A 21,105-nucleotide genomic window follows, 5' to 3' on the forward strand; every position below is an offset into this window, starting at 1 on the left:
AAGAAAATCGCCTTTAAAGTTGTCCAAATAAAGTCCTTAGCAATGCGTCTTACTAATCAAAACTGAAGTTTTGATATATTTACGGTAGGAAATTTACAAAATATCCTCATGGAACATGATCTTTAGTTAATATCCTAATGATTTGTGGCATAAAAGGAAAATCTATCATTTTGACCCATACAATGTATTTTTGGCGATTGCTACAAATATCCCCGTGCAATTTAAGACTGGTTTTGTGCTCCAGGGTCACATTTAATATTTTTTATATCTAATATTTAAGAGTGAAAGCTTTGTTTTGCAGCAAAAAAAACACGGATGTGTCACCCAGTAGTTTGTTTTTCCAGCCATATACTGCAGTAGAGCATCAATATAAGCACTTTATGAGTAAACAAAGCTCATGTATTTCCAAATGAACTTAAGTCTATAAAGTTAGATCTATGAATATTTCCTGTAAAGATTTTTATAGCCAAGTACACATATGACACTATCAAAGAGTTAAAAGGTTGCTTTCATGCAGAATCATGACTTAAACATTGCAACACATTGCTTCCACCACATTGACCAACATGCAATTAAAAGTTCAGATTAAATTTAAACTTGTATACTGTGGGTTTTGAGCAGGAAGCACATGCATTTTATTGGCAGAATACTCACTTTATTCTGCAGGTGATGCATAGTGTTTATTTGTAATGTGCGGAGAAAACATATTCATCCTCTATACTGTACCAAAATATGTCCAGGTCACAGAGGTAAAATATAAGAATTCTTATTTTGCATAAAATTAAGCCTATTTTTAGGGCATTGTTTTGCAATGTGATATTGTTCTCATGATGATTGTGCACATTTCCCTCTCAAATTCACTTAACTGTAATGCAAAAATCTCATTCTCATTTCCATCATGCACATTTTACATTACATCTTTTTGTTTGTTTTTGTTACAAAATACTGTAATACAATGAGTTACTTAATAATACTTAATTTTACAATCGTAATATTATTTTTACCATTTTATTTTTATTAAACATTAACAATCAATATGTAATGAGTTGTAGAAAGTTGAGATCTTTTCTATTCAGTGTGAATGATGCTGCTATATTTCATTGTGTGATTGATAAACAACCCATTTTCAGATACTTGTGTTGTGAGTCATGTGTAGTGGTTTAATCTCATGCCAGGCAGATAAAGAAAGGGATTTTGAATGAGATTCTTAGATGGTATGTTTTTTTTTTGAGCTGGATTAGCTTTTAATCCATGTCTTCTACTCCAACATAGTCATGCTTTGAATCAGAAAGAGACCTGTTTATCAAACACAGCACAGACTGACTTTTGCACTTGCAATTTCAGTCATTCAGTTGAAGTTTTTGGCATCAGCCCGTCAAACATTCCTTTACCTGTTTAAGCAAAACAAGTCTGACGTGCACTGACATGTTGCAGAAGAATCAGGCCAAGCATCTTAATGTCAGACGAGAGGTCTTACAGTCCATGAGCTTCATTACAAAAAAAAAAAAAACTAAAGCCTGCAGGGTCAAAATGCAGAACTTCCTGATGTTCATAGTTACTAAAGACTAAGTCGTTAGTTAACCATTTTTCCTTTTTGGCTTGTGCCTGTCTTTACAGAGAGCATGTTTCATCTTGATCTCATGTCACCGTTTGAGGTTGAATAGGATTATATTGTCTGTTTACTTTAAGCATATAAAACAGGCCTAAAAGCTGAGTTATTTGTGGTAAGCTGAATTCTTGAGAGAGATAAACATGCATACGGATTCTACTAAAAGTATTCTCACAGTTATAAAGTATTTAGATAGTTCACCCAAAAATGTAAATTTGCTGAAAATGTACTCACCCTTAGGCCAATGTAGATGAGTTTGTTTTTTAATCAGAACAGATTTGGAGAAATTTAGCATCCCATCACTTGCTCACTAATGAATCCTCAGCAGTGAATGGGTGCCATCAGAATGAGAGTCCAAACAGCGGATAAAAACATCACAATTTTTCACACGACTCTAGTAGGGTTGCAAAGGGGTGGAAAATTTCTGGTAAATTTTTCGGAAACTTTCCAAAAATCCCTGGAATATTAAAAAAAAAATCCTGGAAAGTTTCCAAAATTTCGGGAATATTTCCGAAATTTACTGGAAAATTTCCACCTTTTTGCAACCCTAGACTCCAGTCAATCTTGTGAAGTGAAAAGCTGCATATTTATAAGAAATATCACAATCAAGCACCATTTACAAGTGAAAACCATCCAAAACAGTTCTAAACGAATATGTATTTTGATGTGAGAGGACAACACTGGAGGAAGCATTATTATGGATTTTTGTCTCGTGTTTTGGCCAGATGCAACATTTTAATGTTAAAACCTCGTAATAATGGATTTATAACTTAAAAACACACAGCTTTTCACTTCACAAGATGTTAATTGATGGACTGGAGTGGTGTGGGTTATTTGTGGATTATTGTGATGTTTTGACTCTTATTCTGACGGCACCCATTCACTGCAGGGGATCCAAACCTGTTCTGATGAAGAAACAAACTCTATTTAGATGTCCTGAGGGTGAGAACATTTCCATTTTTGGGTAAAAATATAACTTTAAATATATAACGGCAAGATGCAAGGCTGCAGCCAAAGACGTCATCAACAGACATTTACAAACCGTGCAGTCCTTTGTGTTTGCCGCTCCTGTTGCAGATACCAGCATTGCTATTTTTTTTGCTATTACTTTGTATGTGTGTTACAGGTGTGTAAAGAATTCACTGTGTTTGTTTAGTCATCAGACTGGATTCCTGTTCGCAGCATACATGCCCAACAAATAGACAGTTTTCTTTCAGGCTATTTCACTCACTTCCGCCTTATATTCTTTATCACCTGCTATTTTGTTTTTTGGCTTTAGGTGGCATTTACACTTACAAGCAGGTTTTCTTTTTTTTTTTTTGAGAAGTGTATACTGTACCCAGTATCTCTTGCATTGTTATCTTATATCAAATATCTTTGAACTGAACTGTGTTTCCATGCAGGCTCTTATATTGTGTATTATCTATTGTGTAAAAGTGATGCCTTTGTTCCTGTATGTCAGATTTGCTGTAGGACAGACATAATTATGCAAATTGAAAAGTAAACGACTTCCCTTTCTTATCGAATCGTGCAGCATGCTGAAAATGTTTGTGGCTCAAATATTGGCACAATTTTTTGTTTGTTATTTTTTGTTTTAAATTTCAAACAAAACAAAGTCCACAATAAAGCTCTGAACTTTCAAAATCAGTCAAATCAGATATCAAAATATTAAACAAATTCTACAGAACACAGAAAAATGTAGTATATTTGTAATCCTGTATATATATTATAATATCAGTTATCAGCCATTAAAAAAAATAGAATTATTGTAATTAATCAGGATTGGTCAAAAATTTACAATGATAATCTGTATATTGATGATGTTTTTGACAAAAAAACATCTCAATTCTGATTACTTTGAATGCAATTTTAAGATGAGAGCCATAAAATGAGATGGACTGCTTTCTGTAACTGTATTTCATTTCGCATATTATAGAGACGTGATCTGCATGATCAGTATCTGTGTCCACACCTCCATCTGAATCATATTAGGCCGCTAGCGACTCGGGGCCGTACAATAGAGCCACTGTATGAAAACATGCATGTGCACATGTTCCTCTCTGAAGACTGGGTGTGTGTTTCACATTAAGTTCAATATTTGGTCCGTACGAGTGAAAGTCAGAGAGCTGTGAAAATCTGTAGAACGGCAATCGGAAGTTTGAACGTTTTACTGTGAACCTGTCACACTAGCTATCTCTCAGCTTTTAGTCTTGTAATCTTGCTTCCAATGCTGTCTGCTAAAATTAACTCTCACAAACACAACTTTGTTATTTTTGAAGCTTACGCATGACCAGTTCAATTAAAAAAATACGACATGGAAAACATAAAAGCATCCTGATACTTTCAAAGTTAACAAAAACACTAAACGGTAACAATAATCCACAATAATGATGATGACTGATGGATCGTGCCACCCAGGCTGTGCTGTGTGGTTTGTTTGAATATTTTCCTTTGGGATGATCTTGATACACAAAAGGCTTCCTGTTTACTGGAATACAATATCCCATACATGCTGTCTGTGTTTGTGTTTGAAGTAAATTCAGCTGATAAAGGAGGAGTGCTTTTGTGTGAAACTGAGTGTAAGCATGTGTGACGCCCACACAGGAAGTATCATTGACGAACAACAGGAAAAGCTCCGATGGGGAACTCTTCAGGGGCCCTTAGAGTCCATTCCTGACTGAATTTCTTTCCTTTGCTGTTCTTATTTCTTTTTTTTTTTCTCATCGACACACAAATGTTGTTAGTAGTGATTGCTAGGGCTGACGAGAAGTGTGCTTTTAGGTCTCTAAGTGATTGGACTCTATTTTCACCTGGTGGTCAATAGAACTCTTTTGATGTGGCCTAAGAAGCAACCACTAAGAAATGGGTTAAAATCACCTTGCCAACCACCTACAACAGCCTAGTGACATGGTGGTGAGTTTTACATAAGAAAATGCCATTAATATTTTCTATGTAAAGCAGTTTCTGAGATCTTAATTTTTATTAAGATTCTTTTATAAGTTTTCATTTATTTATTTATTAACAAATAACAAATATTGTGGAGAGTGTATGAAATAATAGGTAGAGAAGGGGAAAGAACTTGGGAAATGTTGCACAGACACGAATATGCCTAACCCTAAATAAACTAAAACTGCTTTAAAAATTATATATACAATACAGACTTAAAAAAAAAAAAACTAATACAATTATTAACACAACAAAATTAACTAAAATTAAAGTGAAAAAATATAAAAAGTCAAATTCGGTATATTAGCAAAAACTATAGTACTATATCAATGATACTAAAATAACAGGAACAGGAGAATGTGGTTTCATTCTAAACATTTTTGTATTTTTTTTTTTAGAGTGACAAAATCAAGCATATCATTAGTTCTGGCAGGTCACATCAGTCAAGCTCGCATCAGCTGACTCTCAGCTGATCAACATCTACCTGACCCTTCTCCATCCCCAGCTCCTCCTCTCATCCAGTCAGGATTTGACGTTCTGATTCTCCTTTGAATCAGAATAATTTCTAAAATGTGTACATTAAATTATTGAACATTAATGATATCTGCAGTGTATATATGTTGGTTCTATTCTGTTTACCCCTAGGGGGTTATTGCTGCTGTCCCTGCTCTCATCCATGCTAGGCTGCATGGATGCACAGGGAGTTCTTGCCCAGAACAGAACCATACCGCCAATCCAAACTGTATGCTAATTGTCAATCATGTTTGACAATAGTGGTCCTGACAGAAGTAAAATTTTACTGTACATAGAAGATTCTTATGTGAACACTCACAAAAGTCAACAAATTAAAACATATTTTAAGTTCTTTACATGCCAGAAACTATTGCTTTTTCCCGCTCGCTCTTTAACGTGAACTGAAAGTTCAGCAGGTAATTAGATGAAAAGCCTGAGGCTTCAACATAGGAGATGATGAAAGCTGATGCCTGTCTCTTTGACTTTACATTTGCAAACCAATGAATGTTTCTTGTAGTTTAGTACTTTATCATGCAAACTCACTAATGTGTCAAAAATGTGTTTTTTAATAAGTCTTGTTGCACATGCGTGTTTCTTGAAGGATGATTGCTCTTATTGGCTTTCAATTCTAAAAGAAAGTTGCAAAACGTTTTCTGTAAGGGTTGGGGGATAGAAAATAGCATTAGCTCTGTTAAAACAACAACAACAACATTATGCCTGTTGAAAGTCCTTGTACTGATAGAAGTACCGACGTGTGTGTTTCAGATGATGAGTGAGAAGGTGGGAGGCGCTGAAGGAACCAAACTGGATGAGGACTTCAAAGACCTTGAGAGGGTAACACATTTTTAGCATTCATTTTGCAATGTCAATGTTCAAGTTCTCCTAAATACAACCTAAACTTCCTTTTTTTTCTACTTACTGAAAGAAATTCAACCATAAAATTGACCAGAAACATCCTCTACACAAACACAAAGATGTGAATGACTGGCCAAAACAAATTCATTGTGAAAAAAAATGAACTAGCAAATAATTGTATAGGATATAACTATCTACTTCCGCTTAGCACAAACTGAAATGCAGTCACAAAATCGCTCATTCATGTTCAGATAATTGTTGGTAATAAATGATGAACAAATGAAAAACAAACACAAAGGCCTTATAATTAGTTTTTTAATGTTTTGTGATTGTGTCTTTTAAATATAATGTTAAAAAGCCCATTAATACCCATTTTATCCTCCAAAATCACAAAGTTTTTGCTTAATTGCAGTATCATATTGACAAGACTGGCTTTAGTAGTTCTTGACATTAGATTGGACTAAAAAAGTGGCTAATACCACTTCCACCCAAATACGTTAGCTATGCATAACCGGAAGTTCCTCCACCTAGAGAAGTAGCCCCATGTCAAAATGACTACTCATACAACTTTACAGCTTATAAGTGACATTTTACTACATAATTCCAGTAAGAGCTTTAACATTAATACTAGCTTCACATTTCTGGTTTAAACACATTATTTGCATTATTTTCTGTGGTAAACCACAGCAGGCCACAGTCTGTTGAGTTTAAAGAACCCAGAATATTACTTTAACTTGGTATCAGTCAGCTTCCTGAATGTTGTTTTAGGTGTGACCACTGCTGATTGTTCCAGGTCTGTCTGTGAGAGCTGTAAATGAACGAATAATGAGCCGCCTCTGTTGACAGTGTGATGTAAAGACACACACCTGTTCTCTGACATTTGTGCTTCACAGAAGGCTGACGTCACCAGCAAAGCCATATCAGATGTGCTCTGCAAAACTGCCGAATACCTGCAGCCTAACCCAGGTGAAAACATGGACTAAATTAATACAAAATAATTGCATTACATCACTTGTTCACCAATTGATTCTCTGCAGTGAATGGGTGCTGTCAGAATAAGAGTCCAAACAGCTGATAAAAACATCACAATAATCCACACCACTCCAGTCAATTAACATCTTATTAAGTGAAAAAACTGTGTTTGTAAGTAAAAAATCGATCATTAAGATGCTTTTAACTTTAAACCATTGTTTTCTGATGGCACCCATTCATTGCAGAGGATCCATTGCTGAGCAAGTGATGTAATGCTAAATTTCTAGTTGACTTTAAAAATGTAGACTTAATATTTTAGTCGTTTTGTTTCTTAAGTAAATGTATCTCGATTTAATTATGTTTAGAGATTTATTCTGGAAAACAAGACAAAAATATTAAGAATAAGGAATTCTTTTTTGTAGTGTATATTTATTTATTTATTTATTTATTTAGTCATTTAGCAGACGCTTTTATCCAAAGCGACTTACAAATGAGGACAACAGAAGCAATCAATTGTAGCAAGTGCAGACACTGACAAGATACGCGATACAGAACGAGACCAAAAACTTCTATAAACAAATATTTCTTTTCATTCATCTGTCTGTCTGTTTTGTACTGCAGCATCACGAGCGAGGCTGACCATGGTGAACACCATGTCTAAAATGCGCGGGCAGGTTAAGAGCCCAGGTTACCCACAGGCAGAAGGCCTTCTGGGAGAGTGTATGCTCAAATACGGCCGAGACATGGGAGAGGGCACCAACTTTGGTGAGAGGAGTGTTTTTCTTACAAGCAATTACAAAAAAACTGTAATTGGAAACAATTTCATTCATATTATTTGCCCAAAGCATAAAAATCATTCTTGCAGTAACATGTACCAGCACAAACAAAAAATCTATTCAGATTCTCAGCATCTCATTTTTAGAGAGCTGTCAAACATCTGTGATTAATCTTTATGATATAAGTGTATTATATTTTCTTTGTTTATACAGCTATTCTAAAATCTTTTAATTTGTTTTTTACATAAGATTTCTGTGCATGTTCTCCACCCAATCTGTAGGTGGCGCTTTAGTGGAGATGGGAGAGGCCATGAAGAGACTGGCAGAAGTCAAAGACTCTCTAGACATTGACGTCAAACAGAACTTCATTGACCCTTTCCAAACTATAATCGACAAGGACCTGAAAGACATACAGGTGGAAAACTGCAGTCAAACTACTATCAGTTGCACTCTAAAAGTTTATTCATTTAAAGGGGACATCAGATGCCCATTTTCCACAAATTGGTATATTGGAATTTTTAGCGTCTTCATGAAATATCTGCAACATATTTTGGTTGAAATTCCTCAGTGGTTGTGAAAAAACAACACCCTTTTTACCTTGTCAAAAACAGCCCTGTTCACAGCGAGCCGTTTTGGTGCATGTCTCTTTAAATGATAATGAGCTACTGCTCACTCCACCCCTCTCTTCTGTTTTTTGTTTATTCGATGGTGTTACCATCAAAAACAAAACTAATCCACTGCATCCTCAGCATAGAGCGTACAACTTTCTGAGGGGCAGAAATATGCCAATACGGGACAGTCTGTCAGCATTCGTGGGTGGGGCTTGAGCAGTATGACATCATACTGTTCAGAAAATCAAAACTGCTTGATAATTGAGAATATTTACGTTTTTTGGGGATTCAATAGGAGTGAATGGGTTTTTGTCATTGTAGGGTGGTTGTGTCCACACACTGCTAAAACACATTTATATGCAAACACCATGTAAAAGTGATATTTGCATCTGATGTCCTCTTTACATATGTATGAGTCATGGGCGAAATGTATGAGCATTTGTTTCATATTGTAATTATGGGCTGTTAATAGTAACAATATGCTGTTCCTCAGCATTATCTGAAGAAACTGGAAGGCCGTCGACTGGATTATGACTACAAGAAGAAGCGTCAGGGGAAGATTCCGGATGAGGAGCTCAGGCTAGCAGCAGAGAAGTTCGAAGAGTCCAAAGAAGCAGCTGAAACCAGTATGCAGAACCTTCTGGATACTGACGTAAGTTCACTTCAGCCTATTAGAGTCTCCGAGCACCTCCTTTTTAAGATGCTGAAAAGTTTTGATATATGGATCTTGAGCTTTGGTCTCATTCTTGACACTTTGGATGTGGTTTATTTTTGGCTGTTTTTAATGGTAATCAGACTTTGTCACAAATTGCTTTTGTAAAACAAGCACCTGCCAAAACAGCAATGAAAATGTTGAGGTGTTGACATTTAACTACAATAAACGATCAAAAATAAAATTACAATTACAAAATACAATAAATTATACTGTATAATTATTTTGGTTGCTTAGATTCTTTTAGGTTGCTTAAAGTAATGAGCAATAGTTACAGTGATGCTTGTCTGAGAGAACAGCTCTAAAATTCAAATCAAATGGCCCCCTGTTGGAAAGTTTTTATAGTTCAGGACCAGAGAGAGTCATATAATTTTACTGTTGCTACTGTGATCCACATCAGTGAGTGCTGGATATTTTCCAGACAGTCTTCTGAGCCAACACATTTATCAGTCTGTTTTATCGACACGAGAGACTGTGAAAACTTTGGGATGTTTCTGATTATTTGCTACATTGGTCTTAAACACAGGCCTGTAATTAATCAAGGTCATTAATGTATGCTAACAAAAGGTTCTTCAATTTGCTATGCATGTACCTTGCAAATACCATGGTACAAGACAAGACACTAGTAGTCGTTCAGTTCAGTATATAACAAAGTAACATGGTATGACTGTACCATGGATTTTCATAAATAGTTACTGCATTTTGCATATTGCATCTTTAAAAAATGCACATGATGTATGACATTAAACTGAAGTATGACTATTTTGGGTCAACATAGAAATGTTCACTCTCACTTCATTTTATAAAAGTGTTTTGATTTATGATTTGGATATAAAGCTCCTTCCAGCTGTTTTCAGGAGCATATTTTGATATTTCATTTTTGCATATAACTGTACTTTTAAACTCTTCAGTATGACTCCTCAAAGGGTTAAGCCCTAGTTTTAATTTATTGATGCAATGTTAGTTTTAACATTGGGTTGTTGTGATGTTTATGCTGTGGAAAGCAGTCCTGTTTAAATATCATTGAGATACTATTGTAGCTTTTATTATTGTTTTGAATCAGTTTTTATTTTTCCATTATCATTTTAAAGTTTTGGTAATTTTGTTGTGCATTTTTGTCATTTTTAATATATATTTTTTTAATACAATATGTCTATAATTTCTATTCATTATTTAAGTTATAGTTTTTATTTAATTATTACATTAAAATGTTGACTTGCAACCTGCTGAATTTAAAAAAAATGTTTATTATTTTATTTGTTAACGTTTATTTTATTTCAAATAACGAAACTTGAAACTAGTTAGTTTTCTATAATAAACCTAGCACAAAGCCACAGGAGTGTAGAGTGTCCCGTTTGTCATTTCATAGAGTTTTAAGGTTTATAATAAGGTTTATGCCAAAAACAAGAAAAAACTGTTTACATGTTTACTTACTGAGATGTGTTTCCTGAATGCTGAAGCCCTTGTGATGTAGCAGAAATAGAGATGCAAAATCAGGCACAGTGAAGCGTAAAATAAGCTTACAGACTATAGCTCTTTATTCTAAGGCAATAACATCTTTTCATGTTCTGTATGTGTGTGTGTGGCTGTGCGTTGTATGCGTGCTTTGTAGGTGGAGCAGGTGAGTCAGCTCACAGCTTTGGTCGAATCTCAGCTGCAGTTTCACAGACAGTCTATGGAAGTCCTGGAGGAGCTGGCACAGAGAATGAGAGAAAGGTTAGAGATGAAAATCCATTGTACCTTTCTGTCTTCATCACAAAAATAAATATTTGTCATGTCATTCCAAACCTGTTTGACATTGACGCATAAGGAGAAATTTTGATTAATGTTCATGGTCATTTTTTTCTGTGCGGTTACAATGAACAGGGACTAAAGCTTTCAAGCTACAAATAGACTGCAAAAGTATCGTAACAACAATATTACAGAAATCCATATGGCCTCTGCACTTTCTTCAAGTGCTCTATATATAATAAATTCATTTTTCGCTGAAATGTTTTCAGCCTCTTTCTCCTGATAGATGGTTTACCTGTTTGTGTCTGTTTGCATGCATTTGTGTTCATGTTTGCGTATGTGCTCTGCAGAGTAAACGAGGCCCAATCTCAGCCGCGCAAGAAACGGATGCCTGTGTCCAGACCCAGTTTTGATTGCTCCGAGCCGGAAGACTCTAACGGAGGCTGGAATCCGTCAGCTGCGCCACCCTCGTATACATCCGCAGGTGAGCTCTCCCTGTTCATTTACATAAGGCTTCAAGTAGTCGTTCACCCAAAAATAAAAATGTGCTGAAAGTTTACTCCCTCTCAGGCCATCCAAAATGTAGAGTTTGTTTCCTCATCAGAACAGATTTGGAGAAATGTAGTATTACATCACTTGCTCACCAATGGATCTTGTGCAGTGAATGGGTTCCGTCAGAATGAAAGTCTAAACAGCTGATAAAAACATCACAATAATCCACACCACTCCAGTCCATCAATTAACATCTTGGGAAGTGAAATGATGCATGTTTGTAAGAAACAAATCCGTCATTAAGACATTTTGACCTTAAAATTGTTGCTTCCAGCTAAAGTCTATAACCCATAATAATGCTTCCTTAGTGAAAAAGAGTCTTCTCGTCTGAACCATGAGAGAAATATGAGTTGTTTTAAGCACTGTTTATAATAGTAAACAGTCAAAAACAGTTCTAAACAAATATATCGGTAGATTTTGATGCGAGAGGACAACAGGGGATGGACTTTCACTATAGGAATAATAATAGTTTTTATTAATTATGGACTCATATTTTGGCCAGAAGCAAACGTATGATGTTAAAATACCTTAATGATGGATTTGTTTCTTATAAACATGCAGCTTTTCACTTCACAAGATGTTAACTGATGGACTGGAGTGGTGTGGATTATTGTGAGATACCCAGGGCTCGGTTTACACCTATCGCCATTTCTAGCCACTGGGGGACCATAGGCAGGCTAGGGGAACTCATATTAATGTTAAAAAACCTCATAAAGTGAAATTTTCATGCCATGGGACCTTTAATAATAAAAATGAATCAACAGCAGAGATGATGTGTTTTAACACATGCAGACCTTACTGTAAATTAAACAAAATTTTTGAGGTGGCCTAGATTTGATTTTAATTTGATTTCATCAGGGAATCACAATCTGAATGGTAATGGTAGATATGAAAAGACAAAAGCCATTATGTGTGCAAAAGACAGAGCTACCTTAAGGAAAGGTTAATAACGCAATGTAATGGTCTTCCTGAATGATGCTTTGACTCACACATTACAGCTTTTTCTTCTGAAAATCTTTTTAATCAAGAGAAAGGGTTAATGGAAATGAGTCAATAGGTCATATTCACCGATTTATGTAATGAGAATCTCCGCAGATTTCCACAGACTGAGAGTTTATTCTCATACAGTCTCTAGTTTCCATGGAGACAAGACAAGACAACGCAGTTGATTAACAAACACGTTCCGAATGGAACACTGCATGTTGTACAGGGTGTATACTATATAATACTTAGTATTTTAAAATATTGGCTTTCTAAAACATATGCCAGTCTGGCTGCCCAGACCGTCAGCGACTTACTAAGCAGAGTTTTGATTTTGTGTATATGGAAACAGACTGTCTGAGGTTTCAAGCAGCCTTCCAAGGCACAATAAAGTCATGTCTAATGATCTAGAACAAACTGAAGTGAGCTTTAGTCATGGCAAAGCTAATATTTACTGACTAAAATGCTTATTTCTCGTAAAAGTTTATTCATATGCTGAAAAGATGATGAACTAGATGACAGCATTTTCTTTCAGCCATTCGCTGATTCACACTCTGACTTGTGTTGTCCTTAACATCCTTTTACTTAAAATCAGGATTCAGACAAACATGGATGCCTTTTTGTCTTTCTTACCTTCTTACATTCAGCATTTTGCAGTTTTCAGGCCCAGACATTACTCAGTACGCAATGCGCACCATTAAACATTTGAACATACATTGGCTCAGGTGGCATTTTTGGAAATAACATTTTATTAAAATGCAAAATAATAGTATTTGTGTAAAAATCTTCCCACTTGGGAGTTGGATCAATTATTGAGTCAAGAAAGTGATGTTTAAAATCATGCATCATTCATCACTGAAAAAGGAAGGTAGAATTGAATGCATTTCAGAGTTATATTATTTATATACAGTAGTATCTATTAATATATTAAATATAGCTTTTATTTTTTATTTTAATTTAAGTTTTAGACATTTTGTGTGCTTTTGTCATTTTCATTATTTTTTAAATTCTATTTAGCTTTATTTATTTTTAGATTTATTTATAGTTTTAGTAATTGTAGTACTTCTCAACTTAAACTTATTTCAATTATTTTCCAAGGCAGCATTACTCAATTTTGTTTGTTTCTTTAGGTTTAAGCTTTGAATTTAACATTTTTTTAATTATATTTTATTTATATTTATCTATATTTTAATAGGTTAAATTGAGTGCAGTGCAGTGCAGTTATATACTATTATAGTATTTATTAATGTTCTGAATCATTTTAAGTTTATTTTTATGTTTTGTTATATATATGCTTTTGTCATTTTTATTTTTTAAATATTTTTATTTAGCTTTATTTGTTTTTATTTAATGTTTTTTGTAATTTGTTATTTTTGTTTTTGTAATTTAGCACTTTATCTTAGAAGTATTTATTTTAGTTTTTTTTTATTTGCAACAACACTGGTGCATTGCATTGTGGGATATAGTATCTGTTGCAGTGTGCTCTGTTGTGTACAGCGCATTTTCCTGAATGTGCATAGAAAAAATTCACATTATACATCCTACTGAAGCAGTACACTTAATACTGTGTGAAGATGAGCTTGTCGTGCATGTTTGTGTGGATGGATGTGTTTTTGAAGGCTGTTCCAGCTGGTTTTCACTGTGAAAGACTGTGTGGAGCCACGCAAAGACTGACTATTGTTTTTCCTTCTTTTACGTCAGCGGCCCCTTCCTTTAACAGGACATCCTCATGCCAAAAACGCAATTGTGAGTCACACACAAACAGACACTCGGCATGGTGAAGTGCTTTTATTCTGTGCCTGATTATTTCCAGCTTCAAATCGTACTGAAAACGCTAAATGCACTCACACACATAACAAACCCGTGATGAGCACAGACAGATCACTCACTGTGTATGAGATGCTCTGTGAGTGTGACACGTTTAGTTTCCCTTCATAAGATTAATCAAACATGTGCTCAATCTACCACATGTTGAATTATCCACCGGGGAGCTCGTTTAGCTCAAAAATGAGTTATTTATTAAACCCTGCATGAACAGTTTAAGAACATCTCATCTCACACATACAAAAACAAGCTTTTTTCAAACCCACTGATCTGCCTCGCTGTCTGCTGCCTACATAGGGTATCTTCGAAGACAGCATCCTAACCTAAATGCAACTTTCTAAGTGACTGATTTGGAACACGCTACATAGGCAGCACATGCACCACAATTTGCAGTAATTCCTATACATTAATGCTAACATTTAACAATTACATTAATGTGGTCTGATTTGAAGTGTTCAGCGAGTGTGGTCTAGCATGCGGTGGGTTTGGATTGCTTAAAAGCTAATATAGATGGTTTTGGGACCTGCATGTTTGGAGGTGGCCGAACTGTCCATTTTCGTCGGTAAATCCTACTTTGGTTAATGCCTTTTGCATGAAGGCAGTAGTGCAGGTGCATAAAATGCTCAATCTTTTTGGTCAATTTTCATTAAAGACGCAATTTCATTTCATTAGCACTTTCCACAAGTTGAGTACAAATGGCTCTCTCTTTTTTCCTTCTTTAATGAAGGCACAAATCCCAGGTTCTTTGGAGAGAGAACTATCAGATATGTTAGATAAACTATTGTCTAACATAAAATTAACATAGTATGGAAAGAAGCTAGTTTTAAAAACATCAGCGGTCCATACTCAAATTTTAGTGTTAAAGGGTTAGTTCACCCAAAAATGAAAATTAGCCCATGAAGTACTCGCCCTCAAGGCATCCTAGGTGTATATGACTTTCTTCTTTCTTAGCAAAGGAAAACCAGTCTCCTCTTGGCTTATATCGAAATCCTCAAATTCTTTTTTTACAAATCCTCGATTTGTACTTCTAATTCGTGACCGTTGTTTTGTCTTGATCTCTCCCCTGCGCTTCCGCGTTCGTCACTTCTGAGCGGCGCATGCGCAACACCGATGTCTTACGTCATCCGCTCGGAGCTGCTTCCGTGTACAACAGTGAGCGCAAGCTAGATTAAATTGATTATTACGTTTTAAATATGGTTATTTTTCTTACAAAAACACATCGATTCGCTACAGGAGGCCTTTGTTCACCCCCCGGAGCCGTGTGAGACACTTTTTATTATGAATGGATGCACTTTATTTAGTGGTGGGCAGAGCGAGACGTCGTGAAACACTGAAACAGTCGAAGCAAATGTGCCGAGGCTTCGAAACAATTCGACACCCGTCTCTACGGTGACACCTAGTGGTCATTTTCAAGTATTGCTCTGAAACGGCATTGACAACGAATCAGTTAGGTTGGGGGAGTGGTTAGTGTGCACAACTGGCATGTTGTCAAAACCTGTCAGTTTAGGTTTGAGTCCCGGGTGAAGCATGTATATAATTATAATAAATATTTAAAAGGTCTGTTTTTATTGTTCTGTTCTTGTAATGTGTTGTAACATCTCTCTGACAACTGAATGAACTCTTTGTGAATGTTATTTTGGTCATGAAAAAATTAACATTAATAAAAGACATCAAGCCACAACGTCTGGCATTTTTTTTACATATAAAGATTTTTATTTAAATATATTAATTATTCTGCTGCATTAACTCCACTTTTATACTTTGCGGGAGTTAGGTTAAGACAGATGTGCGATTGTGTGGTTTGTTCCCATTTTTTACATATAAAGATTTTTTATTTAAATATATTAATTGTTCTGCTGCATTAACTCCACTTTTATACTTTGCGGGAGTTAGGTTAAGACAGATGTGCGATTGAGTGGTTTGTTCCCGACCTTGTCAATCAAAAGCAGATTCGGGTCTCGAAACATTTGTGAAATGCCCCGATGCTTTGAATCGCCTTAGTTACGTGACATGGGTGTTTCGAATCACACTTCGGAGCAGTGTTTCGAAACATCTGCGCTAAGGGATCTCGACACTGTGTCGAAACGTCAGTTTCGCGTCAGCCATCCCTAGCTTTATTTCACTTCTTTTGGACTGATGCACTGCAACACCCGCTGACTGCCATTAAACAGCTCGGAAGATCAAAGACAATTTTTAATATAACTCCGATTGGATTTATCTGAAAGAAGAAAGTCATATACACCTAGGATGCCTTGAGGGTGAGTAATTCATGGGCTAATGTTCATTTTTGGGTGAAGTAACCATTTAACTACCTTGAGTTCAACTCCACTTTCAAAATTATTACAAGAAAAATGATTCAGAAAATATTTTTATAAACCAACACCTTACCACCTTGTTACCCATTGTAGTGTATTTTATTTTAGTATAAATAATTATGAAATATAATATTGTTTAAAATAAAAGTATAGAAATATATTATTTATAATTTTACAAATTAAATTACTTTATTTATTTTCATTTTGTATTTTATGAATTATTATTATTATTATTATTATTATTATTTCATTTATATGGTAAGTTTTGTTTATTAATGCAATTTTTCATTATTTCTTTTTTCCTTTTAGAAATTCATTATGGCAATTCACTTGTTCAAATGTCTTACTGTGTTTACTGCTAGAAATATCAAAATGAGACAAATCAGTATTTTCAAAATGTATTTTATTATTTATTGAATTGTTTTTTTTTTGTCATGTATTATTTTGTTTATAATTAATGTTACTTATTAATATTTAACTTTATTTATTAACCTAGGATTTATTTTTTATATTAATTCAGTTGTTGTTTATTGCTAGAATTAAAAAAAAAAATTACAGTGTTTTGAAAAGTTAGTTATGTAATATGGTTATGTAACAAATTTTCACTAATAATTTATTCAACTAAAAATAAAATGGCACACATTAATTTTTTTAATCAGTTTCAAATCCTGTTTTTGTACCATATGTTCAAAGTAGCCATTAAATAAAACCCGTTTTTTCCCTCTCTCTCTCTCTGTGCATCTTCACCTTTTATCCTCTCTATTCTCATTCTTTCTTTGGTCTCCATAGCGACAGATCAGCCCTGCTGCAAGGCTCTGTACGACTTTGAACCGGAGAACGACGGAGAGCTTGGCTTCTGCGAGGGCGACGTCATCACGCTGACCAGCCAGATAGACGATAACTGGTTCGAGGGAACCGTGCACGGCCAGTCCGGATTGTTCCCCTGTAGCTACGTAGAGGTGATGGTGCCGCTGCGGCACTGATCCCACACAAAACAGGAAGAGGAAGTGCAATGGCAGGTACAGACAGGGAGAAAGGGAAAATCTGTGACTTGTATTTCACTATGAGCACTTTGACCTCCTGAGAGAGATGTTGGATAATATACAGTAAGTGTTGGGGTTATTATTTGTTACTTTTGGGTTCAGGTCCAGCGTTTTAGGTCATCTTAGGAAACCCTAGCATTCCCCAAAGTACAATAAACATTGAGAAGCATGTCAAGGATAAATCCGTTTTGGGAGTGTTCATTCTAGAGGCAAATGGATTTTATTTTGCCATCAGTTTCCTATAATGATGTTACTAAGAAGTGTCTTCTGTTGGCAATCACTGACCTCTAGTGGCCGCATTTGTGTATAACAGTTAAAAATGCTGCCTAGCGTTTGTCAATCACGGCTCAGCTCTTTCTGAATGGCGCAAAGCTCAGTGTGTTTGAATATAACTTATTTTACTTCAAAATGCAGTTGTTCATTTGAATCTCATGACTGTTTAAGTTACCCTTTCCCATTAGCTTTAGTTGTGTTGGGTTTGTTTCATTTCCCTTAAAGGGATATGCACCCAAAAAAATTTAAATTCTGTTATCATTTACTCACCCTTGCATTCTTTCAAATCTCTGAACTGCTTTTAGCTTTTGAACACAAAAGAAGATATTTTGAAGAATGTTGGTTACCAAACAGTTGACGGTAGCCATTGAATTCCATATTATGGGAAAAAAAATACTATGGAAGTCAATGGCTACCGTCAGATATTTGGTTACCAACATTCTTCAGAATATCTTCTTTTGTGTTCAACAGAAGAAAGAAACTTTCCAAGGTTTGGGGCAAGTGGAGGGTGAGTAAATGATGACAAATTTGGGTGAACTATTTCTTTAAATGCACTTTAGCTGTGCATTAATAATTAGGTGACGAGTTGACTTTAGCAACAAAACAAAAAGGGAGGTCAACAGATAAATAAATTGTCTTTGCTTGAGCATCAACAGGGATAATTTACTCAAAAAAAAAAAAAAAAGTTTTATTTTCTCACCCTTATGTTGTTCCAAACCCATCCAGTTTCATTATATTGAAGAGTCATATGGTTTTGAATGACATGAGGGTGAGTAAATGAAACTATTTCTTTAAGTGATCACTTCCTGCTAGCAAATTCTGTTTTTAAATTAGTATGTAAATGAGGTAAATCCAGCTGTTTGATGAACCCGAAGTACCAGTTTGTGTTTATGTACACAACAGTCATTTTTACTTTTCTTTTTCCACATGATACCATCCCTCGTTCTCTCTTCTGGAAAAGGGAACCTTTATAAATCCACTTCTGCACTGTACCTGTGTTTCTGAGAAGTATAGTGGGACTCACACACACAATTAAAAACCTCATCTTACAGATATTAGAGCTCAGCGTAGATGTTGAGTTCTTGAAAAGGGAAATTAAGTGTGTGAACCACTGTTGTGATTCTGTGTTTTAAGCCCAGATTGTTTGTCTTCTGGATTATTATGGCTTTAATCGGTTTCACTTCCTCAAAGAAGGAAATCAGAAGTTCCTCTATCACTGATTCTGGTTCAGGCTCTATTTCTCAGGGAAAGGTGCATCTGCTGTAATCCTACTGTACAGAGAATCTCATTGGGACACATTCATAATATCTAACATGTTAGAACAAAAAAAAAAAAAAGACATTCTTGCCTAAAGTGCTGACAATTGAAATTTGTTTCATAAACCGCACCAAACAAATGTTTACATGGTTCTTATACCTTTATATTTGTGAATTTTGCTAGTCTTTTCATTGCATCTTGACACGGAAATCTTGAAAACTGGGATCAGGCTGTAATCTGTCCAGAGTTACTGTAGTAAAAGTAGAAAATCAGAGCTGTCGGAAAGCATAATGCCCAATGTTGTGCATCATAATTGTCACTAATAGGTCAGTAAGGATATATATACAACAGCATATTCAGAAAGAATGAGATTTCAGCAGCTAGAGATCCTGCCATCACCTCTTTGGATGTGCCTTTTTTCTCTTTTACTTGTGTAAGTACATTTGCATTAGTGAGCAGATCAGATTTCATGTAATTCAGTTGTTTAATCCCGAAAGGAACCAGTGTGACCAGCTTTTGAAAAGTACAGTATAAACGTTTGTGTCATTGTGTTTCGGGTGAGGGATGTTGGTTCAAGGTTTCAGGTCCAGGACTTGCTCTGGTAACCCAATTTTACCTCTAAGCTGCTTCCTACTGTATTACTGTACTCTCAACATCCTACGTGCCTTCTGATGTTGCTTACACTCTACACTTAACAGTAAAAATATTTTATTATGGGTAGAATGTATTATATGTAATGGAAAACCTTGTTTGTGTATCTATAAATCGAGATTTATAACAATCAGAAAGTGTTTCAGAAAGAATGCTTCTTTGAATCAGTATTTCCTGCCTAATCAATTTGTGATTTTATGTTTTATTTTAAAACTGTGCAGGGTTAAGAGAACATTGTATATTTTCATTTTAAATAAAGGTGAAAACTATAGCTGTCTGTGTTTACTCTTGGTCAGCGATCATTTTGAGCAGGTTTCTCTCAGCAGCGAGTGTGAATGTGAAATGAAAAGCATGGACAGGATCCGGAGTGGAGTGATCATAGAACACGTTCAGCAGTGAGGTGTTAGTTTTTTCACTCCACTCATTAAAAAAAAAAAAACAGCTAAAACCAGCCTAAGTCTGGTCTTGGCTGGTCTTAGCTGGTTTAAGCTAGAAGTTGCTGGTTTTAGCTGGTCTCCCGGGGTTTTGTGTCGCTGGATGGCATGTTAAGCTTCATTGGCGGTTAAGAAATATACAAACTGAGGGTATGTTTACACAACAACGTTGTACTAAACGTTTAAGTTTTTCCTTTGCATTTTTTAAAAGTTTCGCGTGTCAAAATGATCTCTGTTTACACTGATCTACGGCTAGTAGTTGGCGATCACATCACTTTGTAAAGAAACACTACATGTTTCTGCGCACAAACCTATAGACTAAACATGTAATATGCATGCGAATGACGTCACCGTTTTCAAAAATTCGCATTTTTGGCATTCACACAGAGACCATAGCGGCATCATTTTCAAAGATTTGCAGAAACTCGTTTTCAGAAGTTTGCATTCTAAGGCCCCTAAAACGCTGTTGTCATGTAAATGAACAGTCAAAACACCTTGAAAGTTTAGCGTTTAGTTGAAAATGGTGTTGTGTAAACACCCCCTTACTACCTTTTGTCTAAAATGTACATTATTTGATATTACTTATTTATAGAACAGTGTAAAAGCAGTATCACATTCATAATCCACACTATTTGCGGCCACATTTACCATTTCCAAATTATCTGGAATTTTGCATGATTATACGTGTATATAACAATAAAAAATAAAACTATATTAAAATAATTATTGAAAACGGTTTAATGTTGGCGTCGATGGCCTTATGGGCGTCCCAAGTTCGAATCCCAGCTCCAGGACCTTTCCACGTCCCACCCCCCTATCTCTCTTCTACTTACTTGTTCTGATCTGTCCTATCATAAAAAAAAAAGAAGTAAAAAATGGCAAAAATAAATGTTTAATTAAATTAAATAAAATACGAAAAATAATGTAGTCTATAAATCTAACATTTAATAATAATATTAAAAAGTATATGTGTGTGTGTGTGTGTGTGTGTATACGTATACTGTATATATACATACACGCACATATATATATATATATATATATATATAT

The 21,105-nt window shown here is 35.2% G+C and overlaps 1 protein-coding gene across 2 annotated transcripts in view; it reads left to right on the forward strand.

Annotated features, from left to right (window-relative positions):
• The window catches only part of LOC107698500 (endophilin-A2-like), an 18,978-nt gene extending 967 nt beyond the window's left edge, over positions 1-18,011 (forward strand). Inside the window, exons 2-10 of one of the 2 annotated variants that reach the window (XM_016499526.1) lie at positions 5,834-5,902; positions 6,817-6,889; positions 7,517-7,660; positions 7,953-8,086; positions 8,776-8,934; positions 10,607-10,710; positions 11,076-11,209; positions 13,960-14,004; positions 17,187-18,011. In XM_016499526.1, the coding sequence (XP_016355012.1) occupies positions 5,834-5,902; positions 6,817-6,889; positions 7,517-7,660; positions 7,953-8,086; positions 8,776-8,934; positions 10,607-10,710; positions 11,076-11,209; positions 13,960-14,004; positions 17,187-17,380 (1,056 nt within the window). In that variant the 3' untranslated portion in view covers positions 17,381-18,011. The remainder of the gene's footprint in view (positions 1-5,833; positions 5,903-6,816; positions 6,890-7,516; positions 7,661-7,952; positions 8,087-8,775; positions 8,935-10,606; positions 10,711-11,075; positions 11,210-13,959; positions 14,005-17,186) is intronic. The other variant, XM_016499527.1, reaches the window with a different exon arrangement.
• The last annotated feature ends 3,094 nt before the right edge of the window (positions 18,012-21,105 follow it).

Source organism: Sinocyclocheilus anshuiensis, unplaced genomic scaffold (genome assembly GCF_001515605.1).
Source record: "Sinocyclocheilus anshuiensis isolate Anshui unplaced genomic scaffold, SAMN03320099.WGS_v1.1 scaffold1910, whole genome shotgun sequence".
NCBI classification, from domain to species: Eukaryota; Metazoa; Chordata; class Actinopteri; order Cypriniformes; family Cyprinidae; genus Sinocyclocheilus; species Sinocyclocheilus anshuiensis.